Source organism: Panthera leo, chromosome A1, assembly GCF_018350215.1.
Source record: "Panthera leo isolate Ple1 chromosome A1, P.leo_Ple1_pat1.1, whole genome shotgun sequence".
NCBI classification, from domain to species: domain Eukaryota; kingdom Metazoa; phylum Chordata; class Mammalia; order Carnivora; family Felidae; genus Panthera; species Panthera leo.
In genome coordinates, this window is record NC_056679.1 from 15548012 (window position 1) to 15570936 (window position 22925).

Consider the following 22925-nt stretch of genomic DNA (forward strand, 5'->3'; position numbering starts at 1 on the left):
ATTTTTAAATCTCTGAGCACAGGTATATGATTATGGTTTATATTTAAATTCATGAGAATTATGCAGGTAGAATAACTGCTTCTCTCTTCTGTTTAAAAGTCATATTTCTCAGAATCATAATGATAATAAGAATCAATAAACAAAACTGCTGAAGCAAAAGAAAATCTGACTTTGTTACGAACACCTTAATTTTTTTTTGGGGGGTTCAAAAGAGGTATAAACATTTATAGTTATGGCAGTTAATTCTTTAAAAATTATCAAAAGGCAGGCAAGGGCATAGGTTTATTCCAGGTTTATTTAAAATTTTAATTTCCGGTGAAATAACGTGACACTGATACATAAGAATACAAAGACGGCAAGTAACCTAATTCATCTTCCTGGTTTGCTCAAGCCTCCAGGCACCAGTCAAATATCGAAGTCGTATAAAAAGTAGGTCCTTGCCCATTTGTAGCCAGCTCCAAAATGGAACTAATTTAGAACCTGTGATTTAAAAATAATTAAAAATGAATTAACTTAAATAAACTCTGGAGAAAATATATCAGTGTAAAATTATATTTTAGAAGTCAGTCTACATGACCTTTTTGAGCTTCTAGTCACCGTAATTTATTTTTTATATTAGGCATGTATGCATGTAATTATGTACATGTGTATATATTTAATTCCATCTATACATTTAAAAATGTTTTTGGGGGTGCATTTTTTTGTTTTGTTTTACATGCTACTTTTCAGTCTCATGCACTATAGAGAAACAGGTACATCTCCACATGTAATATAAATTAATCTGGGAGAAGAAATATAAGACAAAAACTCACTCTTTATTCTAATTCTACCAAAGACTCTTCAGTTAGCTAAGATAAATACTATCTTAGCTACGACATCTTCTTTCCAGTGGTTGCCAAGAGGCAGTATGCCAACCCTAGTTGACTACAGGAAATCTGCCTCCTGGAGCATGTTTTAAAAGCTTGTATTCCTTGATTTTATCCCATAGAACTGTTTTTTCAGTAAGTCAAAAATAGATTGCAGGTCAGGTAATGGGTGCGAGGTGGTAAACTGTCACGGACTGATTGGTGACAATTTTCCACATTTAAGCCCAAATACTCTGGCTTCTTCCTGTTTTTCTTTCTTTTTTTCCCCAAATTGTGAGGTAGAGTTGGCAAAATTGAAATATATTTAAAGTGTTGAATGTAAGGAGTTGATATATATACATATATAAACACACATACACTTACACACACATACTGTGAACTGATTACCACAATTAAGTTAATTAACACAGTAACACATCCACCTTAATTTTATTTTTATCATTTACAAAAGAGACATCTTCAAAGCTGAAGTGAGTGGTTTCTCTAATAACAAAAACAAAACATCTTGGAAGTGAAATGAAACTGGGAAGGATCTAAATTGTGGAAATTTTGGATGGCCCTATTATAGGGAGGAGGCGCTGAGTATATATGGCCGACGATTCTGGGAATGACTGATACAAAACCGCTCATTGAGTGCCGGTTAATGAAAAATAATACACAACTATCCCTGAAATGCAAATGAACAAATGATATAAATATGAAACCCATTTTTACTCTTCCCCACTTCAACTTCCTACAGAGTCTGTGCTGGGCATAAATCAACACAGATCAACACAACAGATCTTACAAATCTGAGCAATCTTTTACCAGCTTCTCAATCCCCTTTGATCTAGGTAGCTACTGCATAGAGTACTAAAATTTTTGTAAGCTAAGTTTGATTCAGCAAGACTCCCAAGACGTTTGCATTTGTTCTGTACTGTATAGTTTGTATGATCCCCAGACTGCTTCTTAACCTTTTCCTGTCCCTAAACATCCACGGTTACATAACAGTCATGGTATACTGCAACAGTGACTTTCTGAGAGGAGGCCATGCTCAGCAGAGGAGGAAGGACTCAGTTGAAAAATCTCCACTTGAATGGTAAGTGCGCCCACACTGTGAATTAACTTAGGGGCATTGTAAGGTAAGCAAAAGAGAAAACTAGAATATTTTTTACGTTCTACAATATAAGCTTTCAAAGCTTTTTCAAACAGGAATTATTAAGATTTCTGTATAGATTTCACATTATTAGAGATCTTAGAGATTTTCACATTTTTGGATATATGTACAGATACCAGTTAAAGACTGGCTCTGAATGGATGTGGACATTTGCGGTAAAAACAACTACAGTTCCTTATTAAGCTCTGCATGGTGGCTTGTAGGTAATCAATACCTACTGAGTAATGAAGTAAGAGAATATTAAAAAAAAAGATGACACAAACAAAATTTATCTTAAAAGACTTACCAACTTTCTTCTAACCTCAGATTACCATGATCTTGTCTGCTGTAGAAGTTTTACTGAATTCTACAGTGGGGTAGGGTAGTAGGCCTATTGAAGCCCCCAGGAGGAGACTGCAAGGATAGAGAAGGTTGTGTGCCATCTGGAGGGTGGAGGGGATTAGTAGCCAGAACTCTACACAACCACGTCTGAGTCAAGCCAGCTGAGGAGGTCTTGAAGGGGGCAGCCAGTTAAGTTTACTGGACTACTGTATTGTCTCCTATCTCCCCACCCCACCCTAGGATCAGCCGTAACATCGACAATATACTCACCTTCAATTTCAGTCCAGTTGACCGCAATTTCTGCTATTGGAATTTTAAAGAACTGTGCTATGTAAAGCAGTTCTACATCAAATGCCCTGAAACAGAAAATATATTGATTTTTATTTTTAAAAAGAGAGATAGAGTGTAATTAAATCTCTAATTTGGCATGTTTTAAAGAAGCTTAAAAGGCAGATATAGAGCTTATATAGTAAAACTGAAAGTCAGATTCACAGAAGGTCAAACAAAAGGTTAAGTAGTTCAGGAGCTTCAAGGTCAATAATGTAGTGTGTCATTGCATAACATTTAAATGAGAAATACGGTGTCTCCATCACAAGTCAGAAACCCCCAGAGGTAAAAAAGTCCGCTTGGGCTCTGAGAAAATTTAATCATGGAAATTTTTCAAAATCGATTGCTTTCAATCCCAGGCTTCACTACCTCAAGGTACAGAACTCATAGCATTTTCAACTGATTCAGAGAGTTGATAAAACAGAACTCTGAGCAGCTCTTAGAGAAAATGTCCATCACTTAAGAGTTGTTTGATTTCCTTCATCTACCACCAGAGGATCACGGTTTCTTTTCTTTTCTTTCTTTTTTTTTTTTCAAGTTTATTTATTTTTGAGAGAGAGACAGAGCATAAGTGGGGAGGGGCAGACAGAGAGGAAGACAGGATCCAAAGCAGGCTCCAGGCTCTGGGCTGTCAGCACAGAGCCCAGTGTGAGGCTCAAACCCACGAACCGTGAGATCATGACCTGAGCCCAAGTTGGCTTCACTGAGCCACCCAGGCGCCCCTAAGGTTTCTTTTTTAAATACATGGTTCACTAGGGCCTTGTTTTCTCCTTTGCCCTTCCTCATACGTCCTGGGCAATATAGTACTGCCAGCTGTTGAAAGTAAAAAGCCACTTTAGTCTGAAATGCTCTTGGGGTATAACTAAATATATACATGGGAATTTGATATATTGTCTCATTTTCACTTAACCCTGTTAAAATCATCTCCAGTCTGAATTCCCAGTTCATCCTTCCTTCTCCCTATGAAAGGCTCCAGAAGCTCCTCCTCAGTGGTTTAGGTCAAATCTGCTTTCCCTAGTTTCTGCATCTTGACTTCGAAATTTTCCTGGATTCTGCTTACAAAATTCTTGAAGCCAGTTTCCTCCTCTCACTGGCAGTGAGCTCGGGGAGAGCAGCACCATCACCTGCTAAACCTTCACGCTCTGGTAACTGAAAGCGCTCCAGTCCTTCACAGCTTTGCTTTCCCCTTGAGCCATTAAGCCCCCGCTTTCTGGACTGCATGGAACACACTTCGGACTTCCAGGGGGTTGGTTTTAAAATATTAGCACAAACACGAAAATACCTCAAACCCACTTCTGCTTGATTTCCCTGATTTCAGACAACTTGAATTTGGGAGTTCTGTCTTCTTGGCCACAAAACTGTGACTGTCCACTGTGTGACTTGTTTAAATCCCAAGTGTTTGGATAAGTGAATATGAAAACGTTTTAAAAAAAAAAAAAAAAAACCATGTAATGCTTTTTCTTATCCTAATAAAATATTTACTTAAGATGATAAAACCATCTACAAAGGCGTTCTTTGTGTTGTTAAAAGGACTGTGTAAAACTTTTGTTAACTAGCATGGGACACTCACGAAAGGAGGAAATTTCATGAATATTAAACCTGGTTAACCCTTAACCCTCCCCTTTAACACAAAACCAAAAAATACCCAAAAGGTTGAGTTGGTTCTAATGATATACAATAATTTGAACACGATTATTAAATACTGTTCTAAGGATATCAGCATATGATGACTTATCAAAGATGCAAAACAACATAAGAATGATGAGTGGAAAGGAGTGGGGAAAAAGAAGCACGGATTAACTGAAATTACTTTATATTTACAAAAAAACCCTGTAAGGACGATTCATCTTCTATTACTTTTACTATATCCTTCTCTTTTAACATTTTAAAAGACATGAAGATGTTTGCTTAAAAAGAAATTTCCAGTTCACATCACCTTAAGAGACCAATCTGTCACCAGAGCAAACATAACTGAAATACCAAGTACTTCTGGATAGAATCTCACGCTATGGCACATAAGCAGTATAAGGGTCACTCTCCATCTCCGATGCCTTCACGTGTTTTCACAAATGCGGGGAGGGCAGAGCCACTGTTTTCTTTGGTTATTCAGTTCCTCGTATAGCTGTGACCTCACAGATCTATTCCTGAAGAACAAAGGGCGTGTTGATACTCTTTTAAACACACCAGGCACACATGTCCTCTACTGCTCCCTCCTGAAGTCCCACTAAAATTAAAACAACAATGATGGAATAAACACGTAAGAACAAAGAAGGGATGGAAGTAATAAAAAAAATCTGAAACTTGGAAAGTAGCTGGACAACTGGGAACTAGGAAAAGTAGACTGTGAGAAGGGAGAAGCGTAGAAGCAGGCTATGGGTCCCGCAGAGCTCTCCAAAGGCTCAGGCATCCCTGGCCTCACTGCAAATGAGGTCTGCAGGTGGTGCAGGAGGGGCTTCAAAAGGGAGGACTCACGGAAAAGCTCAAGGGGATTCTCCTTTCCTCAAGTTGGTTGTGTGAATGCTGGCAGCCAGGCTCATTTCCAGCAGACAGGAAATCAGGAAATCCCACTTTAGTGAAAACAACCAGCCCAAAAGATAAGGACAGTTGAAAGTTTCCCACATAAAGCGGCCCACTATTTAATCCGTGGTGAGTTGATCAGAGTTCTCTGACCATGTACACAGCTTCCGATGAGCTTTGTAGTACCACACTAAATACGTGTGAGGCCAGACTTTAATGATAAAAACAAAGAAAATTGGGACAACAGAAACAATGGAGGGAAAGAAGAAAATGTCACAGTTTTAAATGAGACATTAAGTAGTGGAAGGTACTGTACTCATGAAACGAATAGGGTAAAAAAAATGAATACTAGAAAACAAGAGTTGTAGGAAGTTAACATTTTTGATAGCAGAAACACAAATTTAAAAGGAGCGCTAGATGATAAAATTGAGGAAAATCTCAAAAGACATGAAACAGAAAAGGGAAGAGAAAATTACAGGATCAGCACAGAAGGCTCACATTTGTTTATAGGAGAGAAGGAAAAACTAGAGAAATTATTTAATGACTAAAGGACATTTCTCAGCAGTAAAGGACCCAGGTTTCCAGATTTAGAGTGCCTACTGCATACACAACAAGATGCATGAAAAAGCCACATTAAGTCCCTGAATTATGGTATTTCAAAACACTGTGGAGTAAAAGCTTCCAAAAGGGGATGGAAACAACGTGCCATAGACAAAGAATCAAGATTCAGATTACTGACAAAATTGGACTTCTCTCCAGAAACACCGAGTGCCAAAGGCAACAGAGCAATGTTCTCAAAATCCCAAGGAAAAATGATTTCCAACCTAGATTTCTGTCTCCGGCTCGCTATGAGGCAAATGTGAGAGGAGAATAATGCAGTGCATTGCCAACGCAGTCTCAAGATTTTGTTGTCATTTCTTTAGGAAGATTCACAGAGGACGTGCTCTACTACAATAGGGATATAAACCCAGGAAAAAAACAGGAGCTGTGCTGCAAGCCCGAGAACAGCTAGAAAGGTGAGAGCCGATGAGACGTCTCCAAGAAAATAGTGAAACTGATGCACAGTCTGGAACACATGGATGCACTGGAACACACGGAGAGGTACTTTCTACTCCTCACGGAGTGTGAACGTAAGTGACAGGTCCATCGTCAAGTAGTGCGACAGAAAACTCCAGAAATTTATTATCTTCAGGAAAACAAAAAGTACTACAAGAAAGGTAAAATAATCAGATTGTACACTATGGCTTGAATGTGAATTATCTTTACACACCTGTACCCATCAGTAGTGATCTGTATTTAGAAACTGTATTAGGAGGATATGTGTGAAGGGTATACAGGGGTTTAAGAAAACTATACTTCTCCATTGATTTATTTTGGAGTAATATCTAAAACTGAAAAAACGGAGACATGGCTATGCAAACCCATTATTTTGAATATGAAAGGAATTACCACAAAGGAACAGCACATAGCTGAAAGTGGCCATAGCCAGGGAGTAGGAATTGGGTCGAAGGACAGGGAGCAAAGGACGATGATTTTTTAGAAGCCTTATGGAAGTGACTTTAAATTATAACCATGTATATAACATTGATTAAAAAAAATATTCATGGGAAGAAAGTACATTTCAAGGACTCCATTTTTTAAATTACTCATAAACTGGGGCTGGGTGGCTTAGTTGGTTAAACATCCGACTTCAGCTCAGGTCATGATCTCACAGTTTGTGAGTTTGAGCCCTGCGTTGGACTCTGTGCTGACAGCTCAGAGCCTGGAGCCTGCTTTGGATTCTGTGTCTCCCTCTCTCTCTGCCCCTCCCCTGCTCACACTCTGTCTCTGTCTCAAAAACAAACATTAAAAATTTTTTTTTTAAATTACTCATAAAAAGAGTCAAATTATACCTTAATATTAAATGGAAATAATTTAGGTGAGGTAACAGTTCTGAGGATGGAGATTTTATATATATATATGTACACACATATATATATGTATATATATATATAAAATTAAATATATTTATGTGATGTTAAATATTATGCTTAAAATTTTATGTTTAAAAATAATGTTAAAATTATATAAATATTAACATACATAAACATACATTTATATTTAACATTATGTATATCTTTACTATTTAGCATAACCCATACTAGGTCTGTAATTCTGAATCAGAGATGCCTGCCTATTGGTTTTTAACTATAGCTTGATGTATTCTAATACCTAGAAACTCTACTTGACTTGAATTTCCTGAAAGTTATGAGAAAAACTGCAATGAAATTTTAGAATAAGTCCTTAAAATATCAGTCTGAGGGGACAGTTACATTGTACATAAAGAGTAGATGCACAACTTGGTTTCTATGACTTGTGCTGCATAAGAAAGAAATACTTTAGTCTTTCTTGATTTTAAGTGCAGGAACAGAGATGCTTGAATAAAAGCCACTGGTGAAACATTAATATGGTGACGGGCATATTGTTAGTCAAGTTGATACATGTATATTTAGTGGTTCTCCTTTACAGGCATAAAATAAACATATGTGGACCCTAAAGAGAGATGTGAGAGGCTAAAATTTTAATTGAGGTCAATCCTATGTTAATCAAGCCCAAATAAATAATTAAAAAGGCATGCACATGAACATAAAATTTAAAAGAGAAAAAAAGTTTAAAGTGTTCTTTAACTTAAATAAAACTCTAGAATTATGCTGTCCAATATAGTAGCCACATGAGCACTTGAAGTGTGGCTAGTCTGAAGTGAGATGTACTATAGTTGGAAGACATGGTACACAGAAAAATGTGTAAAATATCTGAATATTTTTTCATACTGAGTGCATGCTGAGACGATGACATTTTTATACAGTGTTAAAGTACACTATTAAAATACATTTTGGGGCTTCTGGGTGGCTCAGTTGGTTAAGCATCCAACTTAGGCTCAGGTCATAGGTCATGATGTCATGGTTCATGAGTTCCAGCCGCACGTTGGGCTCTCTGCTCTCAGCAAGGGTCCGGCTTTGGATCCTCTGTCCGCCCCCACTCTCTGCCCCTCCCCTGATTATGCTCTCTCTTAAAAATAAATAAACATTAAAAAAATAAATTTCATCTGTTTGTTACTTTTTTAGTGTGGCTACTAGAATATTTAAAATTACATATATGTCTCGGGGCGCCTGGGTGGCTCAGTCGGTTAAGCGTCCGACTTCGGCTCAGGTCACGATCTCGCGGTATGTGAGTTCGAGCCCCGCGTCGGGCTCTGTGCTGACTGCTCAGAGCCTGGAACCTGTTTCAGATTCTGTGTCTCCCTCTCTCTCTGACCCTCCCCCGTTCGTGCTCTGTCTCTCTCTGTCTCAAAAATAAATAAACGTTAAAATTACATATATGTCTCATTAAATTATATATTGGACATTATATTACAGAATAGACATTATATTGCCAGAACAATTATGACAAGAGAAACTTCATGATTTTTAAGTTACCAACACTAACTTAATTATCAACCCTAACCCTAACGTCCTCAACTCTTAGTTCCCAACTTCCTTTCAAACTACAAAGAACCTAGCTTTTTGACCCTAGTTCTGAACCCAACAGTTGACTGAAAACTATATCCAGAGGGAGGGCTTTACTTCTAGAATGGCTTCTTAAATTAGATTCACTGATTTTGGGGTCCATTAACTATCAATATATTTTATTTTTCAACATAACAGAAACATGTATCTGAATCTGAAGATCAAATATACATTACTTAAACAATTTAGGGGTGCCTGAGTGGCTCAGTCTGTTAAGTGTCTGACTTTGGCTCAGGTTATGATCTCAAGGCTCCTAAGTTCAAGCCCCATGTTGGGCTCTGTCTGTGCTGATAGCCTGCTTTAGATTCTGTCTTTGTCTTTCTCTGCCCCTCCCTCACTCATGCTTGCTCACTCTCTCAAAAATAAACATTAAAAAAAAAAATTTTTTTAATGTAGGATAAAGATATTAAAAACCATGTTTGATAATTTTAATCCTGAAATTATAGTTTTTTAAAGTTATGGGGGGTTTATATGATATCTATAAGGAGATAACATATCTTTGCAAATAGATGCACAAAAGTTACAGAAACTACAAAAATGAACATCTCCTGGAATAATTATGTAGATTCCCACCATGAACACAATTCATATAGAACCCATGAGTAACACTAAGTATTAATTCTTTCAACAATATTTAGGAGCAGCTATAATGTGCCAGGCACTCTATTAGATAGGGGGATGGATGAATTAGCAAACAAAATCAGATGGGATTCTTGCCCTTTTGGAGCTTATGTTTTTTTTTTTTTTTTTTAAACGTTTATTTATTTTTGAGACAGAGAGAGACAGAGCATGAACGGGGGAGGGTCAGAGAGAGAGGGAGGCACAGAATCGGAAGCAGGCTCCAGGCTCTGAGCCATCAGCACAGAGCCCGACGCAGGGCTCGAACTCATGGACCACGAGATCGTGACCTGAGCCGAAGTCGGATGCTTAACCGACTGAGCCACCCAGGCGCCCCTGGAGCTTATGTTTTAATAGAGACAAAGAAACATTATGGAAATAAAAACAAAAACCTAATGATGTGATGGCTGCTGTGAAGAAGGGCTTATGGTACAGCAACATCATACGATTAGGGGCATGTGATCTGGTTTGGAGAGTAAGAGTTCATTGCCCTATGGAAGAGTTGAAGGAGAAGTTGAAAAGGGAAGGGTCCCTATGTAGAGACATGGGTGGGTAGATTATGCAGCACCTCTCAAGGCCATGGGAAGGCACTGGGAAGCTACTGAAGGATTTTAAACAAAAAAGGTGCATTTGATTGATTACTTCTAATTTTGAAAAGACTGACTCCTTGGGCTACAGCATAGGACATGATGGTGTCTTGGATGGTGGGGGGAAAGACAAAGAGAAACAAAGGGACATAAAAGCCAAAAGTAACAGGTCTGGGCCATGAACTGGACATGTGGAGGACCTGTGGGGAATGTCAGAGCTGACTGCAAGGTTTTAAGCTTCCATGTGTCAGTGTTACTCACTAAACCGGCAGAGAGCTGAGGAGAGGTCTGGGATGAAGACAGGCCAGGGGACTGGGATATGTCCGGAGAGTGAGCTCAGAAGTATGGAGCACTGCTGATGGGTTAATTAAGACAGTAAGTGGTCATATCAAACATGACCACTGGGTTTCATGACAGGAGGTAACGAGATGCTTAGATGGAGGGGCGGGGGGAAAATCCACACTGAGGTGGCGTAAGGCATGAGTGGGAAGTGAGAAAACAGGGACAGTGAACATAGAGTGCTCTTTCAAGAAAAGCTGGCTGTGAAGGGAAAAAGGGCTGGAGCTGGAGAGGTACTGAGGGGGGCTATCAATAGAGAGAGGCTGTTTTTTGTTTTTTGATTTTTAAATGGCAAGGGAAATTTAAACTTGTTTTAAAAACCTGTGTAAAAGATGTGGTTAAGGGGAAAAGACAAGACAAAATAAATGAACAGGATGAAGTTTTTAAGAAGGTAGAAGGTGGAGGCGGGGTGGGGGGGGGGGGGGGGGCGCCTGGGTGGCTCAGTGTGGATAGCTCAGAGCCTGGAGCCTGCTTCAGATTCTGTGCCTCCCTCTCTCTCTGCCCCACCCCTGCTTGCACTCTGTCTCTCTCTGCTCTCAAAAATGAACAAACGTTAAAATTTAAAAACAAAACAAACAAACCACAGAAGGTAGAAGGGGATGCAGAGGTCCAAAGACTGGTTTGTCATATGCCGGAGAGGGAACTTACTACTGAAAAGGAAAGAACAAAAAGAAAACGGGTACCCTCTTTCACTTTGCTATTTCTGAGCTTTTTTTTTTTTTTTTTCTTCAAAGGAAAAGAAGGAAGCCTAAAGAAACAGGATGTTTTTAAGGCTTTTCAATTTGTACCATCCACAATTAAGGTGAAAAAATTAACTTTATACCATATGTTTGCTTTGAGATTTTGAAAATTAGATCCAACTCAGTAAAAGAATAAAGGCACAGATTAACTTTACATACATTAAGTGTCAATTTTGTTTAAACTTCAGTGTTCACTCTGAGAATATAGGGCTGTTTCTCATTGCCTGGAACAACTGCTGTGTAAGACACGCCCAGGACATCTGCTGGGAACTTACCATCGTTCGATGTGCAGAGATGAAAATGTCCGTGAAGCTGCTTCTCGAGTTAATAATTTGAAGCCACACTGTGTGTCTCTGATCCCTTTGACACAAAGGAACCACACCAGAAAGTGGAACCCATACATGAGCAGAGTACGGAAGTAAGAACGCTAAAACAAAGACAAAATATAAATGACTTTTCCATTAATCTGTAGAGGACAATTGAAAACACCTGGCTGTAGACAACTGCATTTTAATATTTAATTGACTGGGTAGATCTTACATATGAATACCATTGTTCTGTTGGCTTCACTGGCAAAGTATATTATATTAGAGCAGGGGAGTGGTACCAGGGGAGCAGCTATTCATTTCCCACAGGTTCGAGAAGAATCAGACAAGAAGAATCACAGTACCTGTGAGAGGTCAGGGCTTTAATCTACCAGAAGTACACCACAGCAGTTTTGGGCTGATGAACCAGCATCTGGTTCATCTATAGATTTTGTGCCTGTTTGCCCCAAATAGATTTCAGTTTCAAAAAAGGTGACAGTTACTGGAGATTCTTGGAAAAACAAAACACTATGGTTTAAACCTAAAGTTCTGTGCTTAGTTAATGAGAATACTGATAGAAAAAGTACAGCAGAGTATCTGTCAAAAAGTCACAGACTAAGGAGTCTGAAACAACAGTCTCTTCAATTAGGTATGGCAGACATCTGATAAATATACTTTTAACAATTAAGTTTTTTAATGCTTTGGATATCAAACCTAAGTGGTCTGTAATCCTATCTGAATATCCACTATTGTTAGTAATTACTTTTATTAATAATAGTAACACAACATAATATTCCATTATACATTAAACATTGCAAACATTAAAACATAAGATAAATAGGTCATTAATTATCATATTCAAGACTTTCATGTTTAAGATTAAAAGTTTTCTCCAATGTAATAGATCCATGGAATGATACACAATATATACACACTAGCAAACTACTAAGAATCTATGTAGAACATTTAATATTTCATACTATTTAGTGTTTCCCTTCCTCCTTTTGGCTTTTGCTTTTTATAACTGTAATCTGTAGTGTCATTCTTCATTTACGTGGCTTTTTCTATTATTATCAAACAGAACTATGACGGACCAGTGATAACACAACAAAGTACAGAAAGCCAGTGACCTGAGCAGACTGATTATTTGAATCCTGGCTACATTAATGATTAGGGTGGCCTTGAGCACATTACTTCAACTCTCTATCCCACTTTCCTCTTTTATCAAATGGGAACGAAAATGCCCACCTCACAAAGTTACTGTAAAGATTAAATGAGATAAGATTAAAGCCTTTAGCCAAGTGTTTGGCACAGACAGTAACAGGAACTCAATAAATGTTTTTAATAAAGGAAGAAAGCTTGGGAGCTCACTTTACATCCTAACTGCAGTTTCATTTGTGTATTAAACAGGGCAGGAAGGGAAAAAGAATAAAACACTTATCTATAAGGTATGTGAAACATTTTTTTAAGTGTGTGTGTGTTTGTGTGTACGTACTTCTCTGTGTTTTTATTATATTTCACATTACAAAGGAAAAAAAAGTGAAATAACACAGTGGAACAAAATAGCTGCTGTGCAAATAACTGAAAATGATTAGTCTCCATTCTTTCTACATTAGATAAAATTTTAGAACTCTCTAGAAATAAAAAGTGAAAAGAGTACTAAAGCAAATTGGAAAGAGCATAAGAGCAGCTCACAGAAAAGGACACAAGAGAGCCCTCTGAACATATAAAACAATGGTCATTCTCATTAGCAACCAATAAAACCAAATTTTAACCATAGCGTGATACCATGTTATACCCATCCAACTGGCAAGCATTAAAAGGAATCATAGCATTAAATCTTTCGTTAGGATGTGGAGCAATGGGATTATTCCGCTAATGGAAATATAAATCAGTTACCACTTTGGAGCAGTTTTGCAAAATGTTTGTCAACTGTAAAACAAACTTTTTGGAAGGATCTATCACTTCTCACTTATCACCTAGAATCATTAGTTATGTTCTGATGTAAACAGGTCTTACCTCTCTAAGCAGATAGGGCAGAAACCTCATCTTAAAATACTTGGGTAATCTCATAACAGCTTGCTCAGAGCCTTTCACATAAAATATTTCCAATAAATACTGGTTGACTGATTAAACCTCCAAAAGAGCACTTATGCTTACAAAAGGAACAAATAGAAACTGAAAGATAGAAAAATTAAAATCACAAGGTAAAAAAAAAAAAATAATAATAATGACTATAAACTATTTTCCTTGAATGATCTTGAATGTGACTTAGGTGAACTTACTGGTTACCAAATGGAAATATTCATGGCCACTCTTGCTTGGATGTTAATAGAACATTTTTGTTTGTTTAAGGATAATGGTTATTTTTAAAAAAACAGAAACACATGGACTTCATATGAAGAACTTAACTTATTTGATTCCTAACATACAAACAAGAGGATCTCCCTTTAATTTTTATTTTAACTTTGCAAAATATCTTACAATTTATAAGACATCTAAAAATATATTATGCAACGGACTTAGTTACATAAAACTAACAGTCATAGAATAACATTATACGAACTTCTGAAATAGACATTTAAAAATATGAAGGAAAAAGACATTCACTACTTCATTATTAACAATATTCTCTCTAATGCTGATGAAATGTAAACAAGGAATTCAGGTGGAATTTAAAGCTGACTGGTACTTTTATTATCTTAAAATAAGTTCAAAGAAGTCCCAGATGTAAGCCAAGACTCTTTGAAGAAATTCTAAGGACATCAAATAAACACCAATGGATTCTATTTTGAATCTTTTAAAAATAATAAATGCAAGAATACCCAGACAATATAAACATCCCTGTTATAACTGTTACACAGAACATATGGGCATATGAACACACTCTCTCTTGCCTTCACTAGCTTCTTAATTACTCTCTTGCTTCCTATTTTTCCAAATCTTTTTTCCTTCAAATACATTATCCTTTCTACTTTTCTACATTTTTTAAAAAGGAAAAAAATAAACATAAAATCATTAATTTAATATCAGCCTGGTCTCATTAAGTGTTTTTGTTTATACAGATAATTTTTACATAAACAATTATGCAATATTTATAACATTGTACTCTTTTTTCTTCATATAACCTAATATTTTGGATATTTTCTCATATTATTATATAGCCTGCATGATCATCTGTTTTATTGGCTGCATATTTCATCCAGGAAAATATCTGTATTTTCTATTGTTGGAATTTAGCATTTTATCATTTCTTTTTTGTTTTTAGATATCAAGTATTAGGTTTTATTTTTTATTTTTTCTATTTTAGGGAAAGAGAGAAAGAGGTGGAGAAGGGCAGAGGGAGAAAGAGAGAGAGACAGAGAGAGAGACAGAGAGAGAGAGAGAGAGAGAGAATCCTAAGCAGGTTCTACACTCAGCATGGAACCTGAGATGGGACTCGATCCCACAACCTTGGAATCATGTCCTGAGTGAAGATCAAGAATCAAATGCTCAACCAACTGAACCACCCAGGCATCCCTATAGTTTCTATTATTTTATAATTATAAAATTATAAAATTTATATAAGTATAAAATTACAAATAATGTAAACATCTTAGACATACACTCTTCCTCTTCTTATCCCCTGTGCATCAGTAAATTGATGAAGCTAGACTAGCTAATCTCTAAGCAATCTTTCAATTTTAAATTTCTAGGAGTATGATAACCTCGATGGTTAACAGATTACCTTTTTTAAAACCAGTGAGTGTCCACAGAGACACGAAACACTGGATTAGATGCTGAAGATATTAAAATAATTTATTTCTTAGGAAGAGTCTAGGTTTCCATACCTGAACATAATTCTTAAGAGGTTCTATGACCCTGCCATCAGTATATCTTGAAAAAAAAAAAAAAAATTTCTTTGTGTGTTATTTCAGAATCATTGAGGGAGGGAAAGGTTTAACCTTTTATTCCACTGGTTCTCAAACTCTGGGTGTAAGCGTGGCCTGGGAAATTGTTAAAAATGCAGATTCCTGGTTCATTTCTATAGTCTTATTCAGTGTGCCTGGGATTGGCCTAGAAATACACATGTTTAAAACCAAAGAAAAAAACCTCCCCAGATAATTTTGACCTTGGATTGAAAAATACTGCTTTATTCTTGATCTATTTGGCGACTCCAGTAGATGAACCATAAAGAATATAATGGACAATTACTGGGCTTGATACACTGGGCCCACATTTTTAAGTGAATAATTAAAATAATTTTAAAAATTAAAAAAGAATTTAAAATTGCACAGAATAAATTCCTTATTATTTTTTCCTCCCAAGTTATTCCAACTTTTGTAGCCCAATAATATAAATTACAAAATGAAGAATTTAAAGTCTTTAGTGAGGGCAGTCACAACTTGTTAAATTTTAAGATACAGTGCTTTTTTAAGAGGAATAAAGTTAAAAAAAAAAAAGGAAAAAAACAAACTTTAAATGTACTTAAATGTGCCATTAAAAGAAAAAGTAAAGGTAAGCTGAATGGTTCAGAACTGTATCATTTAGAAAAGTTTGCCTTATATCAGAACTGAATGGGGACTCCTGTGTCTTAAAAAGAAAAAAAAATAAATAAATAAGCTGCTTGCATCCTAAGTCAAAGTGAAGTCTACATCCTTTTTTGTAAACTCACTGAAAAAAATAATCAATTCCTAAATGTGTTAATCTTTCACACAGTAAAAAATTATTTTCTTTCCCTTTGAAAAGAAATTCATTTTTATGAAATCAAACATGAAAGCTTGCTTTTTGCTAATGAGTATGAAAAAAAGAAAAACAAAATCTGATCCAGGCCAGTTAGTAAAGCCTCACCTGAGCAATTGATTCTTTTTCCAAGTGAGCTCGAGATCCACATGCAATAGCCATTTGGTCCTGAGGAAAAAGCAGTAAAATGATTTGTCAGTATTTGAATATTATATTTGAATATCAATAATCAAATGTGTATTACGCTAAGCGAAATAAGTCAAGAGAAAGACATATACCGTATGATTTCACTCATGTGGAATTTAAGAAACAAAACAGATGAACAAATGGGAAGGGGGGAAAAAAGAGACAGGGAAACAAACCACAAGAGACTCTTAACGACAGAGAACAAACTGAGGGTTGATGGAGGGAGGTGGTGGGAGATGTGCTAGATGGGTACTAAGGAGACACTTGTGATGAGCACTGGGTATTGTATGTAAGTGATGAATCATTGAATTCTACTCCTTAAGCCAATATTGCACTGTATGTTAACTAATTAAAATGTAAACAAAAATTTTTAAAAATAAATATTAATAAAAACATTTATTTTCAATCCAAGTATCTCATTTTTTAGACACTGATTTTTTTTTAAGTCACATTAAATATCTTCAAAGGTTTACTAAGGTATTCAGAATATGTACAGTTTCAAGAAGCCTGATTATACTTACTAAGAGGCCAATATTCAGGGCTACATATCAGGGGCATGTACAACTTGAAAATTCATATTTTTAAATGATTTTTCTGATTAAAAACACTGTATCAATATAGTTAGAGGGAAAAATAGTGGTATTAGAAAGAAAAGGGTATCTGCAGATGGTATGATTATACCTATATAATCATTACTTTCTGGAAAATCCAAGATTATCAACTACTATAGTAAAAACTACTACAAACATTAAGGGAATTAAAAAAGTAGAACAAAATGAATATATATCATACTTTAGTCTTCATATGTACAAACAATAATCAGAAAATATAATGGAAGACAGTATTTGTAAAGTCAAGAAAGGAAAATCTAGAAATAAACTTTACAAAAACGTAGCAATATCTAAATAAAGAAAACATGTATATGGTACCAAGGGAAACCAAAGAATCCAACACATAGAAGGGCATACCATGATCATGGATGAGAACATGTATCAAAAATCAATTCTCCCTAAAATGAATCTTTAAATTTAGTACCATACTGATAGAAATATCAAAATAATTTTCCATTGAACCAGACAAGCTAATTTTTAGAGTTAATATTGAAAAATAAAGAAGCAAAAGAACCAGGAAAATTCTAAGAATGAGGAATGACTAGCCTTAGAGGATTTAATATACATTATAAAGCTATAATAATTAAAACTACAGTACTAGAAAATGAATAGATGAGTCCATGAACCAGAAAGGAAAAGCCAGAAACACACACACCACACAAATATGGATATTTAGAATATGACAAAGATGATGTTTTTAAGCAGTGGGCAAAAACTGAACTGATAAATGCTGTGGGGCATCTGGGTAGCCACTTGGAAACCAAATTAAGTTGAACCTGGGCCTCATACTGAAAAGTAGGATATATTTCAGATACATCAAAGATTTAAGTGTAAAGTATCAGGAATAATTAAAAAACTTTTTTAATGTTTATTTATTTTTGAGATAGAGAGAGAGAGAATGACTGGGGGAGGGACAGAAAGAGAGGAAGACACAGAATCTGAAGCAGGCTCCAGGCTCTGTACTGTCAGCACAGAGCCCAATGTGGGGCTTGAACCCACAAACTGTGAGATCATGACCTGAGCTGAAGTCGGACACTCAACCGACTGAGCCACCCAGGCGGCCCAGGAATAATTTTTAAAATGACCTCAAGGAAAACATTAAGTACACAAAATCTAGAAGAAAAGATAGATCAATTTGACAACAATTTTTTTAAAAAACTGTGTAGAGAGAGGGGCGCCTGGGTGGCTCAGTTGGTTAAGCATCCGACTCTTGATTTCAGCTCAGGCCATGATCTCATGGTTTATGAGATCAATCTCTGCGTTGGGCTCTGTGCTGACAGCACAGAGCCTGCTGGGGATTCTCTCTCTCTCCCTCTCTCTCTGCCCCTCCCCTCGTCTTAAAATGAACTTAATTCTTTTTTTAAATTTTAACAAAAATCTAAGCATTTTCAAAATTAAAAGACAAATATATTGGGGGAAATATTGGTAATTTATATTACAGACAAAAGGATTACTTCCAAAATGCTAAAGTACTCCTACAAACTATTATAAAAGTACCCAACTCAGTTGGAAAAGTGGCAAAGTCTATGAACAGACTGTTCATAAAAGAGGAAGTGAAAACTGCTCTTAAACAATTGAAAACATCCTCAATCACACTTAAGAGCAAGGCGAACAGTATTTACTATATGGTGCCTACACACTCTACAGGCAGCAATGTGACAAATGATCAAAACTACAAATATACATATAATCTGACCCACCAATTCCACCACCAGGAATTTTCCTGTAAATAAACTTGTATATGTGGGAAAGGACTTTCATTCAGGGTTAATCATTTCAGTATTGCTTCTAGCAGCAAAGCAATCCTGTAGGTCTATCCAAAGGCATTAGTTATGATATTGTGCAAGCATGAGGAAGCACTCTGCTATATAAATGTGGCTCAGTCTCCAAGGTACATCATTAAGTGGAAACAACAGAACAGTAATAGTGTTACAATCTGCATTTTTAAATAAAGAATACTTATAGCATCTTCCAGATGGATATGCAAGAAATAAATAATACTGGTTACTTCTGAGAGTAACTAAGTGACTAAGCTGAGCAATGAAGCTTGGGCCTCCTTTCACTGTTTTCTTCTTATACCATTTGACCTTTAAACCATTCACCAAAATAAACAAAAAAGTGCATATTGAAAAAAAAAAAATTGTCAAGCCCATAAACTTACACATAGTAAAACTTTATTATAAAGGGAAAAGTCATGTATAATCTCACTACCTAAAAGCAGCCACTGATAGTATTTCATATATTTCCTTGTATTCTTTTTTTCTCTGCATTTAAAACCATAGCTGAAATTCACCTATATGTCATGTTCTTTTCCATTTAAAATAATCCAAAAATTTCTTATGTTCAAGTTCACTGTTTTGCATAAAAGTAGAGAGAATTGGAAAATGAAGCCCTCATGTACCCACAATGTGGTTCAACAATTATCAATACATTACAAAAAATTAAAAAAAAAAAAACCCAATACATGGCCAACCTTGCTTCTTCTACAGCCCCTCATCACTACCCCACTCAACAAATTGGCTGCTATTTCTTTTACCTGTGGGTTCCCCCTACTTTTTTTTTCTTATACTTATTTGTTGAAGAAACTATGTAACTTGTCTTGTAGACTTACCCAGGTTTTGGATTTTGTTGATTGTATCCACACTGGTGACATTTATCATGTTCCTCTGTTCCCAGTGTTCCCTGTAAACTGGTTTTTTGGGTTAGAAGCTTGATAAAATTCAAGTTTACTTTTCAAGAACTTATCATAGCAGTGTTGCATGTCACCATCTTTCTTTTTTGTGTCAAGGGCAAGGGCAGTATTATATTTCACCATAGAGATTTACCATACTTTCACTGTTTGTGTATGTGTTGACTATTTCTAATTTCATGTTTTTCAGAAAAGGGCTCAAAAGAACATCTTTGAATATAAAACTCTAATTGTATTTTGGATTTCCTTCTTTGGAAAAAGTCATACAAATAGAATACTAAGTTGAAAGTATGAATGTTTTAAATATATATGAGCCAAATTATTCTTTAAAAAGCTCTTCATATTCCCACTAAATGGGTATAATATTGATTACCTCATCCAATCCTTGCCAGTTCTAATTATTCTCATTTTAAATTTGCTAATTTTAAAAGGGAAAAATATAACCCTTTGTGATCTAATTTCCTTTTCTTTTTTTAAATTAAATATTTATTTGAGAGAGAGAGAGAGAGAGAGAGAGAGAGAGAGAGAAAGGGAGGGAGTGGAGGAGGGGCAGAGAGAGTGGGGGAGAGAGAATTCCAAGCAGGCTCTGAGATGTCAGTGCAAAGCTCAATGCAGAGCTTGATCTTACAACTGCAAAGTCACACCCTGAGCCAATATCAATAATCAGATGCTTAACTGAATGAGCCACCCAGGCACCCCTAATTTCCTTTTTAATGAAAAGGTAAACTTTGGGAAATTTTACTGGCCATATTTTCTTTTGAAAATTATCTGTTATATATTTCGCCTACTATTTAGTAGTAGGAATAATTTCTTCCCTTCTTTTTCTGGCAGAGGTACTTTCCTCAGGAAGGGAGAGAAATGCTTTTCTTTATTTTATTTTTACTTACGTATGTATGTACATGTGTATGTTTTAGAGAGAGCATGAGCAGGGGAGAGGGGTAGGAAGAGAGAGAAAGAGAGTGAGCGAGAGAGAGAATCTTAAGCAGGCTCCATGCTTAGTGCAGAGCCTGACACAGGGCTCAATCTCACAACCCTGGGATCATGACCTGAGCCAAAATCAAGAGTCGGATGCCCAACTGACTGAGCCACCCAGGTAACCTGAGAATGCTTTTCTTAAAGAAGACCTATATAAAAAGTTCAAATAGTATATGGCAAATAAACTTCAACTTTAAATCCAAAAAGAACAGTAATGTTACCAAGCAATAGGAAAAAACAAAACAAAACAAACGGACCTCCTCCCACCTTTCAGAGACTAAATAGAATTAGAATGCCATTTAATTAAACAAAAACAAATAAAAACCAAAAGCTTTCATTTAAAATCTCCTAAAAGCTTTTAAGAGAATTTTGTTTATCTTCAGTTCTGGTGTGAGAACTGAATCCCTGGTACTAATGTCACTATCGCAAGGAATTCATCTAAACGGCTTTTAGAACAGTTAGTTATTCTTCAGGAAAAGATAGTCTTGTTTTAAAAACTGCTCATATTAGACAATGTATGTAAACATGGAGTCTCTTTCCTTTATGCCTTTTTCAGAGTATCACTAATTTTCTTGTAGTATTGAAAAAAATGAATATTTCAGTCACTGAAATATTACAGCTAGATTTTAAAAGTGGTAAATTGGTACCATATTGTCTTCTAGAAAGAAACGTTTAATCAGAACTCTGATACTTTTCCATTTAAGTATTTTCTCACGATTCACTGGGGAAAAGGAATAGACTAGAAGAATAGAATTGAAGAACTAGGTAGATCTAATTTATACTAACAATTATAAACAGTAACATTAGAATTAGCTCTGAGAATTAAGCATAAGGGCTAACGTTTATAATTAGAGATGATGGTTATTGAGGGCTCGACATAATGATAAACACTTGACACGCATTTTAAAACATTTTAATCATCACCTCAGGATTTATTCCTTTTTTTAAATTAAATGTTCATTTCTTTGAGAGAGAGAGAGAGAGAGAGAGAGAGAGAGAGAGAGAAAGGGAGGGAGTGGAGAAGGGGCAGAGATAATGGGAGAGAGAATTCCAAGCAGGCTCTGAGATGTCAGTGCAAAGCCCACTGACCATCACTGTCCATAGGCTCACTGTCCATATGTCAGTGGTGAGGAAAATGAGGTGGATGGATTAACTTGTCCAAGGTCACATGGAATCTGAACCTAGGTGCATTTGAATTCTGAACCCAAAATTAAGAAACCTACTGAAGTGGAAATGGAAATTGGCACAGGTACTCCATGAGGCAAACGTGACTCCAAGTGAGATAGATATATAGAAATGAAGTTGAAACAATTTATGATGAAATCAGTCGTATTCATCCAATATGGGTAGAAATGGAAAACTTAGCATATAAAGCAAAGTACTGAGTTTAGAAAAATTTGTATTTATTAAAAAATTTAAAAAATCCTATACCCATTTTCCTCAAAAGCAATAAAGTTTCATTGTTAAAAATAAACAATAAAATTAAAGAAATATAAAAATTTGAAAAGATATCCATAATTCCACTATCCACAGACAATTCCATAGGTAGGTAACTAGATATAACTCTAGCTATCTATATATATATCCAGATGTTTAAAATTTATTTTTTGGGGGTGGCTGGGTGGCTCAGTGGGTTAAGTATCTGACTCTTGATTTCACCTCAGGTCATGACCTCATGGTCCTGAGATGGAGTCCGCATCAGGCTCTGCACCGAGCGTGGGGCCTGCTGAAGATTCTCTCTTTTTCCCTCTCCTTTTGCCCCTCCCGCACTTGGGCACATGCTCATGCTCTGTCTCAAAAAAATTTTTTTCACCTAGTTGTATACAATGAATAGCATCCTTTATTATAATGAATTTAACCTGTGTAAAGTAATATTGAACACTTAAAATTGTTTCTAAGTTTTCCTTCTCTTTAAAAAACACTGCTATAATAAAAAATAAGCAAAAATCCTTGAAAATTTGTTTTTATACACATTCTTAATTATTTCCTTAAGTTTCTCAAAGCTGGGTTAAGAGATATGTATTACTGGATCAATGGATGTGAATTATTTAAACCTTTCGATTATTATTAAAAAATTTTTTTTTTCAATGTTTATTTATTTTTGAGAGGAAGAGACACAGTGTGAGTGGGAAAGGGGCAGAGAGAGAGGGAGACACAGAATCCGAAGCAGGCTTCAGGGTCCAACCTGTCAGCACAGAGCCTGACACGGGCTCAAACTCCTGGGCCATGAGATCATGACCTGAGCTGAAGTCAGACGCTGAACCTACTGAGCCACCCAGGCACTCCTTGATTTTTTTTTTTTATTTTATTTATTTATTTTGAAAGAGAGAGAGCATGAATGGAGGAAGGGCAGAAAGAGAGGGAGACAGAGAATCCCATGCAGGCTCCACACTGCCACTTTGGAACTTGATTCAGGGCTCA

At 36.1% G+C, this 22925-nt stretch overlaps 1 protein-coding gene across 1 annotated transcript in view; it reads right to left on the bottom strand.

Annotated features, from left to right (window-relative positions):
• Positions 1-286: 286 nt before the first annotated feature.
• The window catches only part of ALG5 (ALG5 dolichyl-phosphate beta-glucosyltransferase), a 42892-nt gene continuing 20253 nt past the window's right edge, over positions 287-22925 (bottom strand). The window contains exons 7-10 of the mRNA XM_042954565.1: positions 16152-16211; positions 11292-11443; positions 2614-2699; positions 287-480 (exon numbers count right to left, since the gene is read on the bottom strand). Coding sequence (XP_042810499.1) covers positions 365-480; positions 2614-2699; positions 11292-11443; positions 16152-16211 — 414 coding nt within the window. The 3' untranslated portion in view covers positions 287-364. The remainder of the gene's footprint in view (positions 481-2613; positions 2700-11291; positions 11444-16151; positions 16212-22925) is intronic.